Consider the following 25,812-nt stretch of genomic DNA (forward strand, 5'->3'; position numbering starts at 1 on the left):
TTAGCCTGCTATTGAAGGCCTACCGTTGTGTCCTGCCTCTCTAGTCTTCTCTTCTTGAACACTCTCTTGATATTCTGATCTCTATTTCTCAAAAATGCCCCATTTTCTTCCTACTGTGGTATTCATAGCCGTTCTCTCTTGAATTATTCGGGTCCTTTCCTTCTCTTTATTTAGGTCCCATCCAGTCTATAAAACCTGGTTGAAATTCTTCATCTGCTGTGAAGTCTCCCTTCACTGTCCCTTCTCTGAACTCTGAGCACATGCATGTCATTGGACGGTTAACCTTGTTACTTTCTGAGTTACAATGAGCTATGTTTTATCATTTTTTGTTTGTAATACTTTTTAAGGAAAATGTATCTTCACATACATTATTTTATGTTTTGATTTTTTTTCTTGAAGCAGAGACTGAGCATATCTTATTTTTACCAAATGATTCATTATTTTATTTTATTTTATTATTATTTTTTAATATTTATTTATGATAGTCACAGAGAGAGAAAGAGAGAGAGGCAGAGACGTAGGCAGAGGGAGAAGCAGGCTCCATGTACCGGGAGCCCGATGTGGGATTTGATCCCGGGTCTCCAGGATCGCGCCCTGGGCCAAAGACAGGCGCCAAACCACTGCGCCACCCAGGGATTCCTCATTATTATTTTAAAGTAAAAATCATAGATAATATATACCTACTGATATAACTTAAAAGGAATAAAAACTAATATGTATTTCAGGATTCAAGTGCTCAGCAAAAATTATAGTCTAGTAAGAAAAGGTCCTGCAGATTTACAGACCTCCAAATTTTCTTCTGTATTGTGTTGTACCTTTTAAATATATTAAGACTGGGGCACCTGGGTTGCTCAGTGGTTGAGCATCTGCATTTGGCTCGGGTTGTGATTGTAGGCTCCTGGGATCAGTCCTGCTCAGGCTTCCCACAGGGAGCCTGCTTTTCCCTCTGCCTGTGTTTCTGCCTCTCTCTATATACCTCTTATGAATGAATGAATGAATGAATGAATAAATAAAATAAAACTCTGTAAGACTAAACTTGATACTTAATACAGTTTGTATCTCAAGTTGTAAATTATGAATAGCTTTATTTCCAATATAGTAGGTGGTTAATATGACCCCTGAGTTATAAAATTTAAATGAAAAGTTACTAGGAGACGAAAATTCTACTTGTAAAATGGTTAAAAACACTTTGTTATTGCATATTTAGCCTACTTTTATGGTTCTTTTATTTTTATTTTTTATTTTTTTTACTTTTATGGTTCTTAGTGAAAATTTTTTTCTGAAAGTTATGGATGTAATATGCTATATTAACTCCTTAATTTTAGGATTTTAATATTTAATACAGTTTTATTTATGTGACTTCATGTCATGTAATAGCCCAAAAGAATGAGTTGTCTACAAATACTGAGAGAAATCATAACAGAGGAATCAGGTTCTAGAGCACTTGGGTGGCTCAGTTGGTGCTCCATGAGGAGTCTACTTGAGATTCTCTTTTTCTCTCTCTCTGCAAACCCCCCCCCCTTTTTGCTCTTGCTCTCAAATAAATACATCTTTGAAAAAATCAAAGACCCAAATCTGGTCAATTGGGTCTTTTATCTATCTGTAAATGTCAGATTGTTGCATAGTTATGACAAGAATTCTTTGTGTTTAGATTATACTTTTCTGCCCAACTTTTCCCCTTACACATGAAAGATCCCTTGGTAGAAGCCAGTTGTACAAAATATCTTATGTTACCAAGTCCAAGTCTAGATCTCTGATCTTTGTTTTTTAAAGTACTGGTTCATATAGTGGCAGAGGCTTAGTTGAGAAACTATCAGAAATGATGATTGATTGAGAAAAACTCTTAAATAGGAGTATGTGTGGGTTCCTGGAAAGTTCTTTCTGTTCTGTAGTTTCTAAAGGCATGGTGAGGCCTGACTAGGCATTTTGGACAATTAAACATTCTAAAATCTGTTGTTGACTAAATAGTCAACATTGTAACAATTTAAAAAATAATATATCAAGTCACAGCATTTTGACTCATAAAGTCTTGTGGGGAAATCTAAGTAGCTTAACTTGATTCTTAGGATATTTATAAACTACTGGTTTTTCTTTTGCAGATTGTCTTGTGAAACCTTCTAATAGAGAAAGTTCTTGGGACAAACTTCACTTGGTAAGTTTGCTATATTCTTCCCCACCCCCCGCCAACCCCCATGCTGTTTTGAGTAGCAAAAACTAATTTACAATAATTTGTGGGGGTTCTGTTTGTCTGCGTACATAATTATTTAGATGAGTTTTTATATGTTCACTTTAATGTTAAATCTCTAAATATGTTTTTTTTTTTTTAAACTAGGGCTCAATGCAGATTTTTTTTCCATATACAATTTGCCATAATAAAGTATACTGTACTTGAAAACTTGTATTTGGGGCAGCCCGGGTGGCTCAGTGGTTTAGCGCTGCCTTCAGCCCAGGGCCTGATCCTGGAGTCCCGGGATCAAGTCCCACGTCAGGCTCCCTGCATGGAGCTTGCTTCTCCCTCTGCCTGTGTCTCGGCCTGATCCTGGAGTCCCGGGATCGAGTCCCACGTCAGGCTCCCTGCATGGAGCTTGCTTCTCCCTCTGCCTGTGTCTCGGCCTGATCCTGGAGTCCCGGGATCGAGTCCCACGTCAGGCTCCCTGCGTGGAGCTTGCTTCTCCCTCTGCCTGTGTCTCTGCCTCTCTCTCTCTCATGAATAAATAAATTAAATCTTATAAATAAATAAATAAATAAATAAATAAATAAATAAATAAATAAATAAGAAAACTTGTATTTAAGTTGAGATTAAATGAAGACGCCTCATTGAGATTAAATGAGGACGCCTGGGTCGCTCGTCTGACTTTGGCTCGGGTCGTGACCCTGGAGTCCTGGGATCGAGTCCCACATAGGGCTCCCTTCATGGAGCCTACTTCTCCCTTTGCATATGTCTCTGCCTCTCTCTGTATCTTTCATGAATAAATAAAATGCAATCTTTAGAAAAAATGAGTTATAGCCCCAATATTTTGGTTAGAATAGACCGTTCTTAATAAATAACATGGAATTCTTTTAAATTGAAACTTGATTCTTGTTTTGGGCTTCCTTAAATTGTTATGTATCTATATAAAAAGGCCTCATCACTAGACTTAGTGGTACTAATGTGACATTTAAGTAGAAAAGTTTTAAAAATTTAATTTCATCTCCAGTGTGGTTATTTTTTTTTTAATTTTTATTTATTTATGATAGTCACACACAGAGAGAGAGAGAGGCAGAGACATAGGCAGAGGGAGAAGCAGGCTCCATGCACTGGTAGCCCGACGTGGGATTCGATCCCGGGTCTCCAGGATCGCGCCCTGGGCCAAAGGCAGGCGCCAAACCGCTGCGCCACCCAGGGATCCCTCCAGTGTGGTTATTAATCACTGTTCTTCTTTTCATAGACTTGTATGTATCTGTGACTACTTCAGCCTTTATTACTGCCTCTTGTTTCTATCATTTAAGAAATTATAATCTAATTTTATTGAAAAGAGAAGTTGTTGCTTTAGTTTTAACTTTCTAGATCCACATCAATACCTTATTCTGCAATGTTTACCATGACATTGCTTCCAAAATAAGGATCAGGCTCATTAGCGTGGTATTTTAAGCTCTTGAAGTGGGTTTTTTTTTTTTTTTTTAAAGATTTTATTTATTCATGAGAGATGCAGAGGCAGAGACATAGGCAGGAGAAGCAGGTTCCCTGCAGAGAGCTTGATGCAGGACTCAATCCCAGGACCCCAGGATTACGACCTGAGCCAAGGGCAGACGCTCAATCACTGAGCCACCCAGGCATCCCAACAAGTGGATTTTAAACATAGCCCCTTCAACTAATCACCCATTTCTCCCATACACCTAGGACATCTTTTGCTGTAGCCACATTGACCTACTTTCCCTTCAGGACTTTTCAATATGCCTTTTTTGGGGTCTCATTCTTTGCTTGTGCCATTCCTGTTTCCTCTGCCTCAGTAGCTCAGAATCTGACTGGTTCAACTATTAAAAAGCTCAGTTGTTCTAAAAAGCCTTCCGTGGGTACCCAGACCAGAATCTATTTTTCTGTCTTTTGCATCCTCATGGAGTTCTGTGTTTACACTCTGCCTTACTACTTACCTGTTTGTTGTCCTCACAAAATAGTGAACACCTTGAAGGCAAAACCTATGCTCATATTTGAATTTCAGGTCACACAGACATTTCCAGAGTCCTGGGATACAGGACTTCTCACTATAATTTGATTTTAAGTAGGATTTTTGTTTGTGGTGTGTATAGGTATGTGTTTGAGAATAAGGGGAAAGAATAAATCCTGTGCCATCTCTTTAATTTAGGAAATTATTTAGTTTTTAATTTAGTAGAGATTAGTTATAATCTTGTTGATTCAGGGTACTGTTTTTTTTCCTGCTTTCTGTATAATGAAGGATTTATATGCTATATGTAATCTGTGACCTTATAGTCTGAGTAGCTCAGTATCTTACTTGGTTGAGTTTCTGTTACTGTTACTGTTAGTTACTGAGAAGGAAATTGGGTAATTCCTCTTTTACAGGTGCCTGAAAGATGAGATACTTTGTTCACTAGGAAGATTGATATTTTCTTTCTCAGAAGTCACATCTATGGGGTGGTACTAATGATGGAGCCCAGAGAAGCCTGCAGATCCTAGTGTCCAAATTCTCATGCATATCTTAAGAGCAATCATTTGACTCTGATGCTTAGAATAAGAATCATATCCTTTATTTGGCCCAGTGGGCCCATATTAGACCTTTAAAGAAAGAAATGTAAGCCTAATGTGTTATTTGACTCTGCAGGTTTAATTTTTACATGGGCATAATAATGTAAATGTATCTTGATTTTTAATTTTAGAAACATTGACTTGAGATAAGACATCTAAGACCTGTATTTGCAAAACAATGAATTAAAGTGTTAACATTTTTTGAAAGTGTTACATTCTCATCTTAAGAAACTTGGTCTAGGTTTGGAGGGAAAGATGGCAGATTATGAAATTAATTTTGATGCCAGGAAACATTATTTGAATTAGTGTAACATGGGTCCCAGATTAAGAGACACTAAAGAGATGGGACAACTAGATTCAGTATGTGATCCTAGACTGGATCCTTTATTGAGGGAAAAAATTATTGTGAGGGATAAAATTGGTTAAGTTGACCAAATTGGAATATTCAAGGTAGATTAATGTACTATATCAATGGTAAGCTTTTTTTTTTTTTTTTTTAATGGTAAGCTTTCTAAATTTCAAATCTAGTACTTACTATTTTTGTTCTTAGTAGGTATATACTGAAGTAGTAAGGAGTACAGAGATATGGTGTATACAACTCTTACTTATTTTTTTAAAAATATTTATTTATTATTTTAAAGAGAGAGCAGGGTGGGAGGGGCAGAGGGACAGAGAATCTTAAGCAGACCTAGTGTGCTGAGTGTAGAGTCCAATGCAGGGCTAAGTCTCAGGACCCTGAGATCTGACCAAGATGCTTAACTGACTGAGCCACCAAGTGCCACTACAATTCTCCTTTAAAAAAAAAAAATTATTTATTCATTTGAGAGAGAGAGAGAGAATATGAGAGGAGGGGAGAGGGAGAAGCAAACTCCCCATTGAGCAGGGACCACCAACATGGGGCTCGATCCCAGGACCCTGAGATTATGACCTGGTCTGAAGGCAGCCATCTGAGCCACCCAGGTTGCCCTACAGCTCTCTTTTAAATGGTTCAAAAATAATAATTAACTGTGTGTATGTACCAACGTGTTTGTGTGTATGTGTGTATTTTAAAAATAGGGCAGTGGTGGAAACTATCCTATCCAAATTCTCTGTATGTAACGGAATATCTTAGTTAATGATTTAAAAGGTGCTTATTTCTATATGCTAGTAACTATACTAAGGACACCTATGCATTATTTTTTAACCCTTGCAATTCTTTTATGCAATTGTTAATTTTCATTTATAGATGAAGAAACAGAGGCTCAGGTATTAACATACCTAACCCAGCTCTCAAGGTCATAGAGTTAGTAATATTGCAGACTCAGAACTCATATCTCATTTGCCTATAGAGCCATTGCTCTATACCTCTTACTATTTTTTAATTAATTAATTATAGAGAATGGGAGTGGGGGAAGAGGCAGAAGGGGAGAGAGAAAATCCTCAAGCAGACTTCCCATAGGGCGCAGAGCCTGACGTGGGGCTTGATCTCAGGACCCTGAGATCATGACCTGAGCCAAAGTCAAGAGTCTGACACTTAACTGAGCCACCCAGGTATACCCCTACATCTCTTGTTGTTTTTTAAACTGAGGTCATTATCCTCACACTCTGCCTTAGGTTAAGTGAAAACCTTTTATGCAATATTGAGTTTCACTTTATTTATTTATGATTTTATTTATGTATTCATTAGAGACACACGGAGAGGCAGAGACACAGAAGGAGAATTATTTATTTAAAGATTTTATTTATGTATTCATTAGAGACACAGAAAGAGAGAGAGAGAGGCAGAGACACAGACAGAGGGAGAAGCAGGCTCCATACAGGAAGCCTGATGTGAGACTCGATCTCGGGACTCCAGGGTCACGCCCTGGGCCGAGGGCAGGCACTAAACCTCTGAGCCACCAGGGATCCCCTGAGTTTCTTTTTAAAAAAAACTTTGAGGGTCACCTGGGTGGCTCAGTGGTTGAGAGTCTGCCTTTGGCTCAGGTCGTGACCTCAGGGTTCTGGGATTGAGTTCTGCATCAGGCTCCCTGCAGGTAGCCTGCTTCACCCTCTGCCTATGTCTCTGCCTCTCTCTGTATGTTTCTCCTGAATAAATAAAACCTTTAAAAAAAAATCTTAAAAAATATTTTAAAGATTTTTTAAAAAATTTAAAAAACTTTGTAAAATTTATTTTCCTAATTACAAATGTAAAGTAATTCTAAAAGTATAAAAACTAAAAGTCCCCATTCTCACTTCTCTTTCTTAGAAGGGTAACTTTATCAATGATAAAAATTCCTGTATGATTTTTCTGTGCATGTGAACATGCTTTGGAATTAGTACAAATAATGCTTATGCATATTTTTATTTTAACCTTTTAAATTACAGAACATTGGGCAGCCCCGGTGGCGCAGCGGTTTAGCACTGCCTGCAGCCCAGGGCATGATCTGGAGACCCTGGATCGAGTCCCACGTCAGGCTCTCTGCATGGAGCCTGCTTGTGTCTCTGCCTCTCTCTCTCTCTCTTCCTGCATCTCTATGAATAAATAAATAAAATCTTCAAAAAAAAAAAATAAATAACAGAACATTAACACTTCTACCAAGTTGCAGTGGAAATTAGTCTTTAGAGACTATGCTATAGATGCTTAGAATGCTCGTTGCTGCTGGATTTGTCCCATAACTTTTTTACTCTAAGATTATTTTTAGTGTTTTATGAAGTTTGATTATATGTACAGTCTTTACATTTTTAAAAATTCTTTTTATTTTTTGAAGGATTTTATTTTTAAGTAATCTCTACACCCAATGTAAGGCTCGAACCCGTAATCCTGAGATTAAGAGTTGCATGCTCCATCAACTGAGTCAGCCAGGCACCCCTAATTACATTTTTTAAAATTGAGCTACAATTTATATCACATGAAACTTAACTTTTAAACTATATATGTATATTTCAGTACTTTCGCAAAGGTGTTGTGGATTTTGGATTTAACTAGTGGAAATTGGCTGGGTGATATTTAACTTGTTCTTGGCCGACTCTGGTCAGGTCTGCAGGTCCATATATATGTAGTTCTTTAATTAGAATATGGCCAGGTTAGGGGGAAAATTGCCAATTTTGTCCTTTTATTTCTTTGTTTTCTTTTTAAAGATCCAGGCGTAAAAGAAAGAAAAGCCTTGCCAGACACTGAAGAAGGGACGGGGATTTCTCCTCCTAATCTGGGCCTCCTGTCATGGTAAGTGAAAAGAAATCACAAGAAAACTGGAATTGAACTTTATCCTGAAATGAAGTGGAACACTAAATGGGGCCATACATTTTTGTTTTTGTAAATCATTTTACTTTTCTTTTCTTGAACTCTCTTCTTGTTACCTTTCTTTTATTGTTTACTTAATAATGAATTAGAACAGTTTATTTTTATATGATCCTATGGATTAGATATGGTCTCTTTTCAGTCAGGTAATAAGTGGAGTAAAGACTAAAATTCATGGTTCTTGGATTTTAGATTTTCTTTCTTCTTTCCTTTTCCTTTTCCTTTTCCTTTTCCTTTTCTTCTTTCTTTCATTCATGAGAGACAGAGAGAGAGAGAGCCTGAGACACAGGCAGAGGGAGAAACAGGCTCCATGCAGGGAGCCCAATGTGGGACTTGATCCCGGGTCCCCAGGATAACGCCCTGGGCTGAAGGCAGCGCTAAACTGCTGAGCCACCTGGGCTGCCTGGATTTTAGATTTCTTAATCCTTTTCTAGGAAGCAAGATGACGTGAAAACTGTGTGTGTTTGGTGTGTTTGTAGAAGAATTGTAGACCAATTGTATTGGTCATACACATATTCTTTAGGATTTCACCTTTCTGGATAGAAATAAATCCCTGCCTTCGCATTTTGGTCTATTTAAGGCACTGTTTTTATCCCAACAAAGGTGAAGCAGTTTTGCACACTCCCTACCTACATCTTTCACTGAAAAGAGCAACTGGACATTTCAGTGACTTGTGGGCCATTTAGGGCCAGTCCAAGCAGAGAAGATGGAGCAATGATCCAACCACATTTCTATCAATTCTGAGAATATGTAAACAGTGCTTCAAGGCTTAAAAAAGAAACGGTGTCCTGTAACATTGTCCTGCTTCTACCTTGTTTTGTTTCCTAGATCCAAATTCTGTTTCATTCTGATGCACAAAGAAAGAATTGAAAAGGCCATGTTAATTTCAAGCTTCATTAAGGATATGGGTGGAAAATGCTTTTCAAAATTAAAAACAAACTAAAACACAACAGAAAAACTAGCTGTGCAGAAATGTCAGACTGAAAGAAGGAGAGAAGTAATTGCTTTCATTTTGAAGCTAGGCCAATTTTTTCTTAGGCTATAACAACTTTTTGATATATCCTATATCTGAACATTGATGAACTTTTAATATTATTTTTCTAGACTACATTTTATTTTATTGGTTTTCCTGTAGAGTTTTTAATGAATTGAAAAAGTGTTTGCTTAATATTTGTATGTAATGAATACCAGTGCTAATGAATAACAACAGGCTTATATTTATAAAAGCAGCTCTATTCTGTACTGAGGGGCTTTTATTGTATACCATGTAGCTAGCTAGCAACATGGTCCTCGTCCTGGTGCTGTTGGGGTCTCTGTTGGTGTCCTGCAGATACTCTTCTGGTGTATTCTTGAGATTCTTTTTTGTGTTATCTGGGGAGCAGTATGGCCATGTGTCTTTTTTTTTTTTTTTTTCCAATTTCTCATAAAGTAACATAACAAGTTTTTATAAATACTCATTGATAATTCTACCACCAAAACCCATGATTGTATTCCTTTCTCTCTGGTTCATGTCTATATGTATACTTTATGTAGTTGGAATTAAAGCATAATTAAATTTCTTTTTTTTTTTTTTTAAAGATTTTATTTATTTATTCATGATAGTCACAGAGAGAGAGAGAGGCAGAGACACAGGCAGAGGGAGAAGCAGGCTCCATGCACCGGGAGCCCGATGTGGGATCCGATCCCGGGTCTCCAGGATCGCGCCCTGGGCCAAAGGCAGGCGCCAAACCGCTGCGCCACCCAGGGATCCCCATAATTAAATTTCTATTTTGCTTATTTCACTAAAAGAATTAAACATTTTTTTCCATGTTGATTCATTGGATTCCTAATGTTCATTTTACTAGCTATATAACATTTCGCAAGTTGCTGAACCATCGATTTAATTAATGTTAATTAATTGATATATTCTGTTTCAGCATTTTGGTCATATATGCTTAATCCTTATTTTTTGTATAGAACATTCAGGAGTACTGAATTGTCTGTCTTTTCAAAATATTAATTATTTTTCAAAAACGATTTTATTTATTTATTCATGAGAGACATACAAAGAGAGGCAGAGACACAGGTAGAGGGAGAACCAGGCTCCCCATAGGGAGCCTGATGCAGTACTTGATCCCAGGACCTTGGGATCACACCCTGAGCTGAAGGCAGATGCTCAACCACGGAGCTACCAAGGTGTCCCTCTTTTTTTTTAATATATATTTTATTTCTTTATTTGACAGAGAAGGAGCACAGGCAGGTGGAGTGGCAGGTAGAGGCAGAGGAAGAAGGGAACCTGATGTGGGACTTGATCCCAGGACTTTGGAGTCATGACCTGAGCCAAAGGCAGATGCTTAACTGACTGAGCCACCCAGGCAACACAAATTTTCTTTTTAAAAATGCAAACCTCTGTATTAATTTGAATAACATCTCTCTCTTATGCTTGTAAAGATTCTTAAATAAGTTTAAAGTCTTTTTTGAGAGGTTAAGCAGTAGGAGAATACATTTTCATGTTTTATTATGGAAATCTCAAGCTTATACAAAGAGAATAGTTCAGTGAACCCTCATACTCATCAGTCCACTGCAGTAATCGCTAATTCGTGGCTGTACTTGTTTCTTCTGATTTCCTCACCGTCAACTCTTGGTTTATTTTGAAATAAATCCCAAGCACCATATCAAGAGAAATTTATATATGTTTTTTGAGAAATTTATATTTTTGATAGCCTTCAATACCAGTCTTAAGAATAATGACTGGAATTGACAATGAGACTGAGAATTATTTTCATTTTTACATTTTGTCAAGTATTCCTACACATATTTTACTCTGAGCAGACTTTTTTTTTTTTTTTTTATCCTGGAACACTGTATACGAATTAAGTTAATAGGCATTTTGACTTCTCGGCAGTTTCTGCTTCCTGTGTTCTTTAAATATTTATTTGTGATGTTGACTTCCCCTTGGAGGCATGGACTACCTCTCTTACCTGCATAAGTAGATAGCATAAACTAGCTTGAACTGTGATACTAGTCCCTTTTCAAGATTTTGTAGTTAGCCCCACTGACCTTAGGGAACTGGTAGAGACTAAGAAGTGCCAGATTCCACAATGCCTGGTGTTCCTCAGCAATACCAGGAAATCGACCATGTGGAATACATGCTCCCTAATACTAATAAATTACTACTTGCAGCCTGGGAGAAATTCTGCAAGCCTCTTAGGGGAGGCCAAGACTTGCCAGTTTGTTTCTTCCTTTTTGTCTCCTTCCTCTTATCAACCATCTCAAGTTTGACCTCCTTTTTCACCCATCAAACTTAAAAACTAAAATAAAGTAGGCAATTAATTCAATTTATATGTTAGCCAAGTAATGTTTTTTGAAATACTATTCGTCTAGGATGTCAGTGAGTAGCTTGTCCTAATGTTAATTTAGTCCTTGTTGATTAAATGCATTTTATGTACAAGGGGAAAAATCAGCTCTAAAGGTAATGTGAATTGAGATAGTCTTTTAAAAAGAGCACTTATTTTATTTGACTATGAAAAATTATTACTTCACATCTTGTCTTGCTCAGTTCACTGTTTTCTTTTGTTCAAATTAATTCATTCCATTTTCAGTTTTCACTGGCTACTTCGGTTATATACGTTGGCATGGATTAGCACCCAAGTGAATGTGCCAGCAAAATAGATTTGTAATGGCTTCTCATTTTTGGTTTTGTTTTTAGCTTGCTACATTATTTTAATTCTGTGCTTTTTAAAGGTTAGTAAAAACTTGGTTTGGTAATCACTTGAAGAAATAAGTGCCTCTGTAAAATGATCTTCAAGAGAATAAAACTTTAGGCCTATATATTTGAGTTTAAAAAGTTTAATGTGATGCTGAGGAGGCATGTTTACAGTATACTTTTATGTAATAATTTTTTTTAAGATTTATTTATTTTAGAAAACCAGAGGAGGGGCAGAGGGAGAGGGAGAGAATCTTAAGCAGACTCCCCACTAAGCGTGGAGTCCCAGGCAGGGCTCCATCTCGTAACCCCCAGATTACAACCTGTGCTGAAATCAAGAGTCAGATGCTTAACTGACTGAGACACCCAGGCGCCCCTTGTATGTAATAATTTTTAAAAGCATTCCCCCTCATAGTGCTTCCTGCTTCTCCCCTGTTAATTTATGAGAAAAATCTTCCTAATTTCAAGATTCCTCGTATCTTTTCTCTTAGTTCTCAGTGTAAATGCTCAGTGTTCTTTGAGTCAAGAGCTACCTCTTAAGAATGGAAATAGAATTGGTTAAAAAGAAAAAAAAGGTAACACATAGAAAAATGAATTCCTTTCACATATGACTGTGTCCCTTGTTATATCTTCACTCAGTGATTGACCTTGGAGGAAATGACTGAAGAGGGATAAAATGGAACAGATTGACACAGAACTCTTCAAATAATCTATAATCTAAAAAATTATAGGAGCAGAGCCTTTTTTACAAACCTTTGTATACCCCAAGTAATTATATTTTTAGAGGCTTTGAGCCACATGATATCAACCTTACTAAAATATACCGCCTTGGATTTTTTTTTTGTTATAAGAAACTGAGTAGATTTTTGTACTTTTGCCTTTATGATTATTCATCAGCTGTAATTTCTGAATTAATCATGGTGAATACCTCACAGCCCAAGGATGTGACTCTATTAACATAGGATTTGTTTTCAAATATAATGACTTAATTTAATGATGAGTGATGTTTTGTAAGTATTTTTTGGATTTCATGAAGCATTTATAAAGTTTTATTTTTAGAACTCAAAGTCACTAATTTCTTTCTATATTTTAAATATCAAACATTTAAAAGGCTCTTAAAATTCTTGTGCCTCAAAATAAAGTGGCTCCTTAGAAGGGGATGAAATGGGCCTAGTCAGCCAGTAGCCAAGAGACTGGTTTTATAATGGTAGATGGGTGAGGGATTGTTATTCAGTCTTTGTAAGGCTTTTCTTGTCACAGATTAGCACTAGGAGGATAGTTTTAGAGAACGTCTGACCTCAGATGAAATCACTTGAATGGTATTTAGGTTTTGCAGTGTAGTAGATAGAGCAACAGTTCTCCAAGTCTTTGCTTTGAGGATCCCTTCTTACATTCCTTACTTAGGACCCCAGAGAGATTTTGTTTATATGGGGTATGTCTGCCTATACTTACTGTATTAGAAATTAAATCTCAGAAGTCTTTAAAATGTTCTGTTTGTTTAAAAATAACAGTAATTGGGGTGCGTGGCTGGCTCAGTTGGTAGAGTGTGCAGACCTTGATCTTAGGGTTGGGAGTTTGAGCCCCATGTTGGGTATAGCAATTACTTAAAAATAAAATCTTAAAAAAGTAATAATAACCAACTAAATGTTAATGTAAATAACATTTTTTATGAAAAATAACTTTTTCCTCATCCAGAAATAGTGTAAACAGTGGTGTTATTTTAAAATTTTTACAAATCTCTTTAATGTTTTGCTTAGTAGATGATAGCAAGATCATCATATCTACTTCTGCATTTAATTTGTTAAAATATGTTGCTGAAAAAAATGTTGTTGAAATATGCGAAATAAATAAATCCAGCCTCACACAGATATGTAGTTAGAAGAATATTTTCCATCTGGAAGATATTATGTATATTTTTCTGTTATGCCAAAACTTGAGAGGTAATACTTGTGTTTTATTTATTTTTTTTGACAAGTAGGATTTCTTTAAAGGTTGCAATGTGGAATCTGAAACCATATCAGTGAACTTTTTTTTCAGTGAACTTTTTATATTGTATTAGATTTTTTTTTTTTAAGATTTAGTTTTTTTTTTTTTTTTTTTTAAAGATTTTATTTAAGGGAACACCTGGGTGGCTCAGAGGTTAAGCATCTGCCTTTGGCTCAGGGCATGATCCTGTGGTGGTCCTGGGATTGAGTCCCACAATGAACTCTCTGCATATAGCCTGCTTCTCCCTCTTCTTCTGTCTCTGCCTCTCTCTCTCTCTCTCTCTGTATCTCTCATGAATAAATAAAATCTTTTTAAAATATAGACATATTTCTTCGTATAACTTATTTTATTTTTAATTTTTTAAAATTAAATGCTAGGCTTGGAGCCCAACTTGGGGCTTTGAACTCATAACTCTAGGATTAAGACCTGAACTGAGATCAAGAGTTGGATGCTTAAACCAACTGAGTCATCCAGGTGCCCCTATAATTTCTTCTAAAAACCACATTTGCTAGTATTGCCACTGATTTCATCAGAGAAGGCTGCTTATGGGACGCCTGGGTGGCTCAGGGGTTGAGCGCCTTTCTTCGGCCCAGGATGTGATCCTGGAGACCTAGGATCGAGTTCCGCGTCGGGCTCCCTGCATGGAGCCTGCTTCTCTCTCTCTGCCTGTGTCTCTGCCTCTCTCTCTCTCTGTGTCTCTCATGAATAAATAAATAAAATCTTTATTTTTTAAAAAAAGGAAAAGGCTGCTTAAATATTGGGAAGCTGTGAAGTTCTTTATTTTAGTAGATGATAGGTTTCCCAAGAATCAAATTTTCACATAAAAGCATCTTATCAGGGACGCCTGGGTGGCTCAGCAGTTGAGCATCTGCCTTCGGCTCAGGGCTTGATCCCGTGATCCTGGAGTTCCAGGATTGAGTCCCATATTGGGCTCCTTGCAGGGAGCCTGCTTCCCCCTCTGCATATGTCTCTGCCTCTCTCCATGTGTCTCTAATGAATAAATAAATAAAATCTTTTTTTAAAAAAGGGACTTTATTGTTAGCAATTAATAATTGTATTTGGAGGGAAAAATCGGCCAGCTTAAGCCTGAATTATAGTTTGTCAGTTGTTCTTTCAATTAAAACGGCATTTAAGGAAAAAACTAGGTAGTTCAGCTTCTTTTTTTTTTTTTAATTTTTTAATTATTATTATTTATTTATGATAGGCAGACAGTGAGAGAGAGAGGCAGAGACACAGACACAGGCAGAGGGAGAAGCAGGCTCCATGCACCGGGAGCCCGACGTGGGACTCGATCCTGGGTCTCCAGGATCGCGCCCTGGGCCAAAGGCAGGCGCTAAACCACTGCGCCACCCAGGGATCCCGGTAGTTCAGCTTCTAACTAAAACAATTGCACAAATGCTTTACCTTGAGACGACCATAAGTCATTATGTGTCAGAAGTGTTTCATGTTATTTCCTGTATAAAAAAGACTTCACTGAAGTGTCAAGATTTAATAAAATTTTATCTTTTTTCCCCCTGCTTTATCAAGGACATTTTAAGTGAAATTGGTGTCATTGATTATACTAAGGTGCCAATATTTTATCTACTAAGTCTTTTTGTACTGTTAGTACAAATGTCAGTACAGTGAAAAAAAAAGCAGCTAATGTCTTAGTACTAATGTGGAGATGGTTTTGACCACATAGAGCCCCTAAAAGGGTCTCGAATATGTAGATCTTACTTTGAGAGCCACATTAGTAGTGTTACTGTTTTATGGTTAAGATTGCTATTAGGTAGAACCTTAAGTGGTTTTTATAGCTAGGATTTGTAGGTAGAATGTTATTTATAAGTAGGATTTATTTTTTCCTGTGAGGAGATTTAAAGAATTGCTGGAATTGTGTTAAGCAGTACATGTAGAACTGTTCACTAACTAGTGGTTATAAATCTTAGTGCTGTCAGAAGAACATGATATGGCTTTTGCTCTGGTAAAATGTGCTATATAAAGCAGATTGTATAATAATTTACAGTCAGTTTTTCCAATAGATTGCTTTTCTTCTATCTTCCTAAATCATAAAAATTCATAATCTAAAGACTACTTTTTAAATACACATTATAATTAGTTCAAGTGCCATTTGATTGGAATGTAGTGCTCTTTTTGAAATTGTCTTAATAGAAATCTATTTTTGTAATATGGAAGATTAAACTAGGGACAATGGTCCCTAGTTTAGGAACTGAGGAATTCAGTTCCTAAACTTAAATTTTTTAAAAAAAGATTTTATTTATTTATTCATGAGAGACACACAGAGAGAGAGAAGCAGAGGGGAGAAGCAGGCTCCCCAGAGGGAGCTCAATGTGGGACTTGATCCCAGGACCCCAGGATCACAACCTGAGCCAAAGGCAGACACTCAACCACTGAGTCACCCAGGTGCTCCTAAACTTAAATTTTTAAAGAAACTTTTCCATTATGGAAATTCACATCTAGCCAAAGTAGACACAATAGTTTAGTAAACCCCTTCTTTACCCAATTTCCTCAGTTACCCTCCTGGATAATCCATTTTGTTTCCCACTCATTTCCTTTCTACCCTTCCCCCTCCAATTATTTTGAAGCAAACTGTAGATATCACATCATTTTATTCTTTTTTTTTTTTTTTTAAGATTTTATTTGTTTATTCATGAGAGACACAGAGAGGGAGGCAGAGAAACAGGCAGAGGGAGAAGGAGAAGGCTCCATGTAGGGAGCCCGACGTGGGACTCGATCCCAGGTCTTCAGGATCAGGCCCTGGGCTAAAGGTGGTGCTAAACCGCTGAGCCATCCAGCCTCCCAACATCATTTTATTCTTAAATAATTAAGGATATAGATTTTAAAAATCAAGAATTTATGGTTATAACTTAAAGAGAAAAAACTATGTTGGTTTCTCTTACAAGTAATATACTAATAACTTACTAGTAAAAATGTTCTTAACCTCTTAGACCTTTTTTTTTTTGCATCCATCTAGAAACACCTATATTGGATTGTAACACTTTGGTGATTAATATTTTTTCCTTAATCTTTCTGCCTGTTTACTTTGGTAACTGGACTCTCAGTTGTGATTATGCTACTAGACATGGCAGAAAAATCATATATGGACTACTATATGCTATGGGAGCTTTGAAATTATTTAAAGGTTTTGGGGTTTTCCAGGATGAAGAGACTCGACACAGCCTTGAGTGCATCCAGGCCAATCAGATTTTTCCCAGGAAGCAGCTGATCCGGGAGGATGAGAATCTTCAGGTAATTACAGGCCACTTTGATTATAAACGAAGTATTTAGCATCATAGTAACAGTGTAGCAGACCTAATGGATTGAAGTATGCACTGATAGTTTTGTTTTTTCCTAAATATGCAAGCTGGAGAGTATCTTTTTAGAAAGACGTATTTCCTGAGAATATGTTGTTTGAGATGATCATCTGTATGGCATTCCTTCAGTAGTCTAGATTTTGAATACCCAGGTATATTTGAATTATGTAGATATAAACTATCCTTTTTAGGTCCTGTTTTTATATATTGTATTTTTGAGTGACAGGTTTTATCATCCATTTGTCCAGCCTGTGCTTGAAGACTTTGCTTTACTGCTTTAGAACTCTGAAAGGTTTTTTCTTCGATTTTGAAGGTTCCTTTTCTTGAACTTCATGGAGAAAGCACAGAGTATGTGGGCCGTGCTGAGGATGCCATCATTGCCCTTTCTAATTATAGACTTCACATCAAGTTCAAGGAGTCTCTTGTTAATGTAAGTGATTGCCAACTCTTTTCCCACTAGAGTAGATGGAGAAAGGAAGTAAAAAAACTTATTAATGTTCTCAAAGAGAGGAGTGTTATACAGAATTGGATATGAAAACACTGTGTGCTCCACTTTTCTTTAGCACTCGGGGACACTAGGTTAACAAGCAACTCTTATGCTTGATTTAAAATGATACACATAGTTGTCATCTGAATTGTCCATTGTTTAGTAACATTGAACAATTTGTACTAGGTAATGGTGTATCATTAAAACTTATAAGGGTACAAAGGCTGTATAGGCTTTTATTCTTTAGTCTTTAGTAGTTACCAACTGCCTCAGTTGAGATAATTTCCGGGACCTTAATGTCAAATGGTGAAATGTACTTTGAGCTCCCTGCAGACTCTCTTTACAGGATGAAGTTAATGCTAATGGCTTCTTAGTGGAATAAGCATGGATATGTTAAATACAATGTTTATTTGCATATTGGATTATATTACTGAAGAAAAGGGAGACTCTCCATTCTCAAGAGCGCATTTACCACTTTCAGTTATGAGGGTACTCTCAGTGAACTGGTTCTTCATTGCCCTGCCATCATTAGTAGTTTTCAATGAGTGTGCCTTTCACCACAAAGATAGGAAAAGTTCATGTAGTTTCATCAAATGAATGCCTTCTTCCTTTTTCATTTGCTAGTATTGCAGCTTTCTTTCTGCGCTTTGGTTGTATAGCACAGAGAAATGTTTTATGACATTTTATAAAAGTTCAAGACTCTAATTCAGACTTCACATGGTGTGTTTTGGGGTTTGGGATTCTTTGAAATCTGTTACTTAAGTTTATTTAACTCAGTGGTCCAGAAGTTATCCAACTCCTTTGTCAAATTCTTTACATTGGTCAAAATGCCATTTTGTTTGTAATTGGCATTCAGTATTTATGTAGTATTTATTTATTATGTTTTGTAGTTAAGCATTTATATCCAGGAGAAATTGTGGCCCGAATTCCTCCTGGCATTTAGATTTGAGCTATGATATCTGTAATAGCTGATAGACACATTGGATTCATCAAGGAAAGAGGCATGCTATGCATTCATACCATAGAGCAAGCACTGTGTTCAGAACGGCCCATTTGATATTGGATGGTCACAATAGGAGGGAATGGGATAAAAACTATAAAACCCTGGCAACCAGAAATTGCTTCCTCATTACTGTAGAAGTAAAGGCAGTAATAATTAGTAGAATCACCCAGTTTAATTTTGTTTAAATTCTGTATATATGATCAGAATTAATTAAATTGCATGTGGGGATGATATAGTTTCATATTACTGTATTTTCCATATTGTCTCCTATTTCTCAACCTAATTGGTTTAGAGCCAGGTATTTCAGAGGATGTTTTTAGATCTATTTGGGAATAGGGTCTGTTGGAGAGAAAACATGGATTTGATCATGTACTTAACCAGCCTGAAGCCTTTCAGTGTTTCTTTACTACTTCTAAGATGAAATTACTTAGCATGGTATCAGGCTTAGTGGTATGATCTTGGTCTCTGCTAGCTTTTCTGTCAGTGTCTCTTTTCCCCCTTCTTCTGCCTTTATATTATTAGTAAAACCACCCTCCTTGAAGTATTCAGCTACACCTCACACCTCTGAGTTCTCTCTCTTCTCTCCTGCCTGGGGAATTTCTCTTCATGAGTCAAAACCCAGTTTAGGTGGTAACTTTTATGAAGCCTTTCTCCATTCCCTCCTTGACAATTTGTTACCCTTGCCTCTGGCTTCTTCGGTATTCAAACACACCTTTACAGCATTTATGGGATGTGTTACAATTTTGTGGTTACTCATCTTTGTATTATCAGAGTCTAGCAGGTTCCTGGTGCTATGGTATTCAGTAAATATTAAGTGAATTTAAGTTAATAAGAGTTTGAAATGGATATTAGACCATTTTGGCTTAAAGCTCACTTAAAAACAAATCTGCTTGACTAGGACTGTTGCTTCTAATGGTAGCTGTATGAGTAGGCTGTTTACTGCAATTGTTGATCCCCATTGTGATTGAGATATGGTGCTTAAGAAGACTTACCACTGTTCTTAATGACCCATTTCTTCAACTAAAAGTGTTTTCTCAGCATTATAACCCTCTAAGGCATAGAGCCTGCAGGTCAAGTAAAAGTCCCAAGATAATGGCTTTGCACACAGAAATGATTGTGGAAAAGTATTTTGGTATTGCAGCGACCTTAAACATTTGAAATCAGGAGAGACTAGGATTTCTTCCTACAAATAAATTAATCACAGCACATTTAGTGGTAAGGCTTGTAAACCTGTGATTACTCCAGAAAACAATGGCTCTTCTTGCAGTAGATCCAGGGTGGAGATCAGAAAGTTGGTGGTGTCGTCCCTCCTCCTTTCCATCCATCCTTCCTTCCCTCAGCGGATAAGTATTTCAGTAAAATACATGAGATCAAGGGACTCCCCTTAAAGGTTATAATAACTAAATCAAACACATTTCAACCACCGAAGCCCAAATGTTCCCGTTTATATTGTGGCTTGCTCTGGTTTGCATCATTTTGTGTGCTTTTAAGTCAACATGTTTAGCACTTGAGAAAATGACTTACCATCAGATTTTAAATAGCTACCTGATATCATATATTCTCTTTTAATTTTACAGCACATTGAATAAAAAATGTCTGTAGATATAGATACCATAACATCATTATTTAAACATATTCGCTGGGTGTCAGGTTTCTAAGTCCTAGAATAAAGAACATCTGTAGGAAAATACATTTGTAGCATTTAAGGTATGAATTGCTCCCATTCTGTGCTTTTCCCAAACTGTATTTTTACATGTGTACAGGTATATTTCTTTGCTTAGCTCATTTATAAACAAGTAAGTGTTCAAGTGGAATTCATGAGAATTTAAAACAATTTTTGTTGTGTAATTCAATAGACTGCCTCTCAATCTGCTGCTTCTGAAATCCCAGTAAGTAGCATGAGAATCCTGGGTGGTTTTTGCACCTGTGCTTTGGAACAAGTTGGTTTTGACTGTCAGATGCTTACCTTGCAAAGCAGCAGAATTTGTCCTCTCTGCATGAGTCCCTTTCCTCTTACTAGACAAAGTACTACTGGTATACAATGATGACAACAATTTGTGGAGTGAGGAAAAAACCCCACAGTTCATACATAAACAAGAGGAATTGTGATCTTCACAAAATGTAAAGTGAATTTCAATTAGGAATGATTTGTAAAATTAACATTAGTATTTAAAAGGACATTAGAACTTTTGTTTCCAGGCTGGTCTATTAATGCTTCTTAGGAAAAATGTGGAAATGTAGTAGCTGCAAACACTTTCCTTGGCTTTTTTTTTTTTTTTTTTTTTTTACATTTTTTAGTTGTCTAACTGTAGTACGGCAAAAATCTTTATTCCCCAAGCATCAGAAGGAGGTATTGTTAACCCTTCATGCACTTTGGCCACAGCATTCATATGCCAGCAGAGGTTTCTGAGGTCTCTGAATCAGTGCTTGAAGAGCAGTTTGTAAATATAAAAGGTGAGCAATAAAGAGTTTGGGTCTTTAACCTGTGACGGTCTATTTCTGACTGGTTTTTATATGAGATTTAGGGCCTAGATATTCCACAGTTTATTACAGATTTTAGGTTTAGATTCGTAATTTACACTGTTACTACCATTTTTACTTAAACTGTATGTGCAGGATTGGTATTTTCCATTCAGGCTCTATAAAGTGCACTGTTTATAAAAGGTAGAAATTCTCCCACTTTTGAATTCTGATGCTTGAAAATAATGCACATGTGCATGTGCGCACGTACAAACACCCTGAATGAATTAAAGTAAACGTATTAGGGTATGCTGACATAAAATTCCCTCGGAGTGAGACAGTACTATGGATCTTTAGTACTGTGCATGTCTATTAAAAATTTTAACTGCTGCTCTTCTGCTTTTTTGGATTGATGCTCTTATGAATTTTGGTGTCCATGATATAACTGTTGGCCTTTGGAGGAATTAATAGTACTGAGTGTGTCTGATGCATTGTTTTGAGCATGAGTTTGGTGGAGATTATAAGAGGAAAATCACTGTAAAGGAAGTTAGAATTATCTGGCAGGTACAAGGTAGAGGAGAAAGGAGCAAAAAGAAAATGAGTTGCTACAAAACACTGAATCAGTGGGCTAGGGAGGATTTGAATGTGACTTTAGATTTCTTCCTACTCTTCCATGGATAGAACTGTCCATAAGGAGTCTGGTTTAAATTCTATTTTTCTCTTAAAGGTCCCTGGTGGAGAGGCCAGTTAGTCTTGAAAGAAAAACTAAAATACAGCTTATACAGAAAGGAGAGGCAATCTTAGAGGAAGAAAGAAAGGTGCATTATTATAATCGAAGGAGCCTAGGCTAGAAGACAGACATGGATTCTGATCCTGTCTTTGCCAGTAACTTAGAGTGTAGAGGCTTAACCTCCCTGGGCTGTAAAATGGCCTGGATTCAATGGTATAGATTGCAGATGATCCATAATTGTTTGCTAATGGGATTGAATATTGGATGTGTCTGGTTACAAAAATGGTAAGGGATCCTCTTGATATGTGAGGAAAATTGAGAAACCTAAAGCAGTGGAGTAGGTCTTAAAAAAAGTAGAGAAACTTAGTGCATTTTGGTTGGGTGCAGAAGAGGAAAAGAAGGCCTGTTCTGCCTTTTTGGAAGAGGAGGCAGTCTGTGGAGGGAACACTGAAGGGAATGTTAGGGTAGAAAGGAGAAGAAAAGAGGGAGTTCATTTGATATAAAATCAGGTATTTCTCTCTTATATGTCTCTTTTTTTTATTGCTGCATATTAAACTTTCCTGCATGTGATGATTTGCATGAGCATTAACATCTGCTGTTTTTCATATCTATGACCTGAGTACACATGGTTGTTTCTGGTGACTTGCTAGTAGAATCTGCATACTAGCATCCGGTATTTTTATCCTTCTTTCTTAAATATGTGATGTTAAAATGTGTGAATATTAGCATATCAGATATGTTTTAGGTAGCAAATATTTTGCATGCTCTGAGATGTTTCATTATTCTGGAAGTCTGGACACAGGCCCTTGGGGTCTAATCCAACAGAAGGGGATATAAAGCTTATCTGTTCTTTGTAGCAGAAGTAGCACAGGCTCCTTCACTCCTTGGAGGAGCTGCTAATACCATTAGTTGGTTTTCAAATTTCATAGTTATAAGGAAGGTGATTGAATGGGACCTGGGATGCAGGGGACTTCTGAGAGAGCAGCCTCTCCATGTGGATTACCTCACTCCACTCTAGACTCTTCTGTTCCTCTGCCTGAGACTTCTATGTTGTGACCGTTTGATGTTTGGAAAACATAAGGAGACTTGAGAACTGGTCCGAGGAAGTCAGGAAGCAGGCAGAATTTTAGTTGGTAAAATTTTAGAAAATTGAAAATAGAATTCAGGTCTCTTAATTGTCAGTTTTGCACCCACTTTTGGGAAGGGAGGGAGAACGGGGTAGGGGGTACATTAAAAGAAAAAAAAAATAGCAAAACGATATGAGAGTCTGTTACAGCACATCAGAGGACTGGCCTGCAAACAAATCAGTGTCATCTTCCACTCTCCATCTTTTTTTTTTTTTTTTAAAGATTTTATTTATTTGAGAGAGAGAGAGGGGACAAACTGGGGGAGAGGAGAAGCAGACTCCCCCTGAGCAGGAAGCCCAACACAGGGCTCCATCCCAGACCCTGGGATCATGACCTGAGCCAAAGGCAGATTCTTACTCAGCTGAGCCACCCAGGTGCCCCCATCTCCATCTTTTTAATCGACTACTCTTCCTTTACGATTTATCTCTACTGATTGATATATATTGTTTTTTCCTTCTGAGATGTACAGGTCTTGAAAGAATTTTTAGCTGTATCAGCTGCAGTTTTTCACAGCACCTTGTGGTTAGGGACTTAACAAGGCCAAAGTTCCTTTTTTCTCTGAACACAGTCAAGAAATCTTCACTTATTCCCAGTCCTATAACAAGTATAAGGGAATTTTGTAGATTATAGACTTAGAACTAAACAAGAAGGCTTTGGTCCTGAAGTAGAAACTCCCAGTCATTATTTTACTTTCTTTTCTTATTTAATCCCTGCCCCAGTTTCTGTTTCTTGTCCCAGACATCTAGCATTGGGCTTCTTTTTAATTCTCATGTCATTGTTCTGAGAGTTCTCGGCTGACTTGGAACTGCATGGTGGGGCAGGGTTTGCAGGAATCCTGTTTGTGAAACTGGCTCAGATAATATGATGGCCACCATGTGTAGGCAGCACTCTCTTGTTTCTGTCTTGGAGACTGCCTGCCTCTTACCATGCTAACTATGAATGGTTGGAATGTTACTTGCAATTCCCAGAGCCATGTTTTGCCTGGGCATGATACAATATAAGAGACGGTGGTCTACCCCTTCTGTAAGGAATGAGTGTATCTACAATTATCTTACCAGGCTCACTTGAGAAATTTTGGAAATTGCTGTTTGAAACCAGGGGTTGAGTCAAGGTGAATTGAGCCAAGAGGGGGAAGATTCTCATGTCAACTTAAGGATTTGTCACCCTGTTCAGATGCTTCCCCTATCTGCCTCCCTTCCCTTTTCACAGTCCTCTTCCACTCTTGTCCTGCTTCTGTGTTCAGTAGAGTCTACTCACCAGATTGGCAGTGGGAGAACCATTCCAGCTTGTTCATACCTCAAGTCCCACTTGGCAAACAGGGATCCTCCTGTCTTTGAAGCAAATTAGACCTAGCTAGTTTTAGCTTTGACCACCATGTGGCCTGCTCCCTCCTCTTTGATGCTTATGAGTCTTCTCTACTGAGCACAGAGCCTGACAAGCGGCCATGTCTTTTCTGTGCAGCTTGCAGGCAGTTTAGATCTCCAGTCTTTTGCAGGATGCTCCTTTGCTGACACAAAGCCACAAGCCTACTTAGTCATTTGGGGCAAATAAGTGTAGTCCTACTGTCACCTTGATCTGTACTTCTCCGTAAACAAGACAAGATTACCATTCTGCTTCCCTTCAGCTCCTTTGTCATTGCAAATCACAGCTAGCTGTAGAGTGTAAAGTAGTACTTGGAGAGATTGAGTTTGATACTTGAGAGATGACATATTTCCCTGTTTTTCCAGAGGTGGTGCCTCCTCTTCATTGCTTGTCTTCATACTCAAACATGACTTGAGGCTGTTGATTTAGAGGGTAAGGAAGGGAAATGCTAATTCACTCAGTAGTAAATCACTTGCATACTACTGATCCAGATAAATTTGCAGTTCTTTTTGCTGCTTTCCCCTATAGAGATTTGAATCTTTCTTATTGGACCCATTGAAAGAACTGCAGGATCAATGCCTTCTTGACTAAGGGGACTTCATCTTTTTTAATTGCAGGTTCCATTACAGCTTATAGAAAGTGTTGAATGCCGAGATATATTTCAGCTTCATTTGACGTGCAAAGACTGCAAAGTTATCAGGTATGTGACATGTTTTTGCTGATGTTTAGTGTGGAAAATACATATTTTTAAAAGAATGGACCCATGGTTTGGTGACAAAAAAACAGCCTTTGAGGGTCAACCTTGTTAGGAATATTTTCTAAGTAGTTAGTGCCTGGAATATTTCATCTTTAGGCTACTTTGCTATTTGAAAAGTGATTTAAAAATTTATTTGGAAGTAATTTCAAATTTACAAAAGTGCAGTAATTAATATATTACAAAGAACATCAATATTGTTAACATTTTACCCCATTTGCTTTCCATTGTTTGCAGTGTGTGTGTGTGTGTGATTAAAGGGTTCTTTTTCTGAACGATTTGAAAGTAAGTTATGTAATCTTGGCTTTTCACTCTGAAATACTTTGGTGTGCATTCCTAGGAATAGGGATATTTTCTTACATAACTATAGTATCATTATCAACTTCACAACTTTACACTCATAATACTTTTATCCATGTTCTAGTTTTGTCACTTGACCTAATAATGCCCTTCATACCATTCCTCTCACCACCACCACCCCCATCTTGTTCAGGACAGGATCTATGCAAGGTCAGGTATTGCATTTAGTTGCTATGATTCTGTAGCCTTCTTTTCGTTCTGTTTCATTTCATTTTTCTTTTTTCTTTTCCTTTTAAAGATTTTATTTATTTATTCATGAGAGCACAGAGAAAGAGGCAGAGACATAGGCAGAGGGAGAAGCAGGCTCTCCATGAGGAGCCTGATTCAGGATGTGATCCCAAGACCCTGGGAAAAAGAGCTGACTAAGCCAAAGGCATACACTCAGCCATTGCTGAGCCACCCAGGTGACCTTGTAGCCTTCTTTTAATCTAACACATTTTGGACCACTTTTGTCTTTTATGACATTCACATTTTGAAGAATATAATCTTTTATTTTAGTTGAATGTTTCTCATTTTGTGTCTGTAAAGTGTTTCCTCATGGTTAAATTGA

General features: G+C 37.3%; 1 protein-coding gene across 15 annotated transcripts in view; it reads left to right on the plus strand.

Annotated features, from left to right (window-relative positions):
• Positions 1-25,812, plus strand: part of MTMR3 (myotubularin related protein 3) — a 141,796-nt gene that overhangs the window by 79,589 nt on the left and 36,395 nt on the right. For 11 of the 15 annotated variants that reach the window (XM_025474514.3, XM_025474512.3, XM_035706459.2 and 8 more), the window contains 6 exons: positions 2,100-2,152; positions 7,838-7,922; positions 16,825-16,914; positions 17,293-17,409; positions 20,326-20,358; positions 24,766-24,848. In XM_025474514.3, coding sequence (XP_025330299.1) covers positions 7,920-7,922; positions 16,825-16,914; positions 17,293-17,409; positions 20,326-20,358; positions 24,766-24,848 — 326 coding nt within the window. In that variant the 5' untranslated portion in view covers positions 2,100-2,152; positions 7,838-7,919. The remainder of the gene's footprint in view (positions 1-2,099; positions 2,153-7,837; positions 7,923-16,824; positions 16,915-17,292; positions 17,410-20,325; positions 20,359-24,765; positions 24,849-25,812) is intronic. The other 4 variants (XM_025474509.3, XM_025474510.3, XM_025474516.3 and 1 more) reach the window with 1 other exon arrangement.

Source organism: Canis lupus, chromosome 26 (assembly GCF_003254725.2).
Source record: "Canis lupus dingo isolate Sandy chromosome 26, ASM325472v2, whole genome shotgun sequence".
NCBI classification, from domain to species: domain Eukaryota; kingdom Metazoa; phylum Chordata; class Mammalia; order Carnivora; family Canidae; genus Canis; species Canis lupus.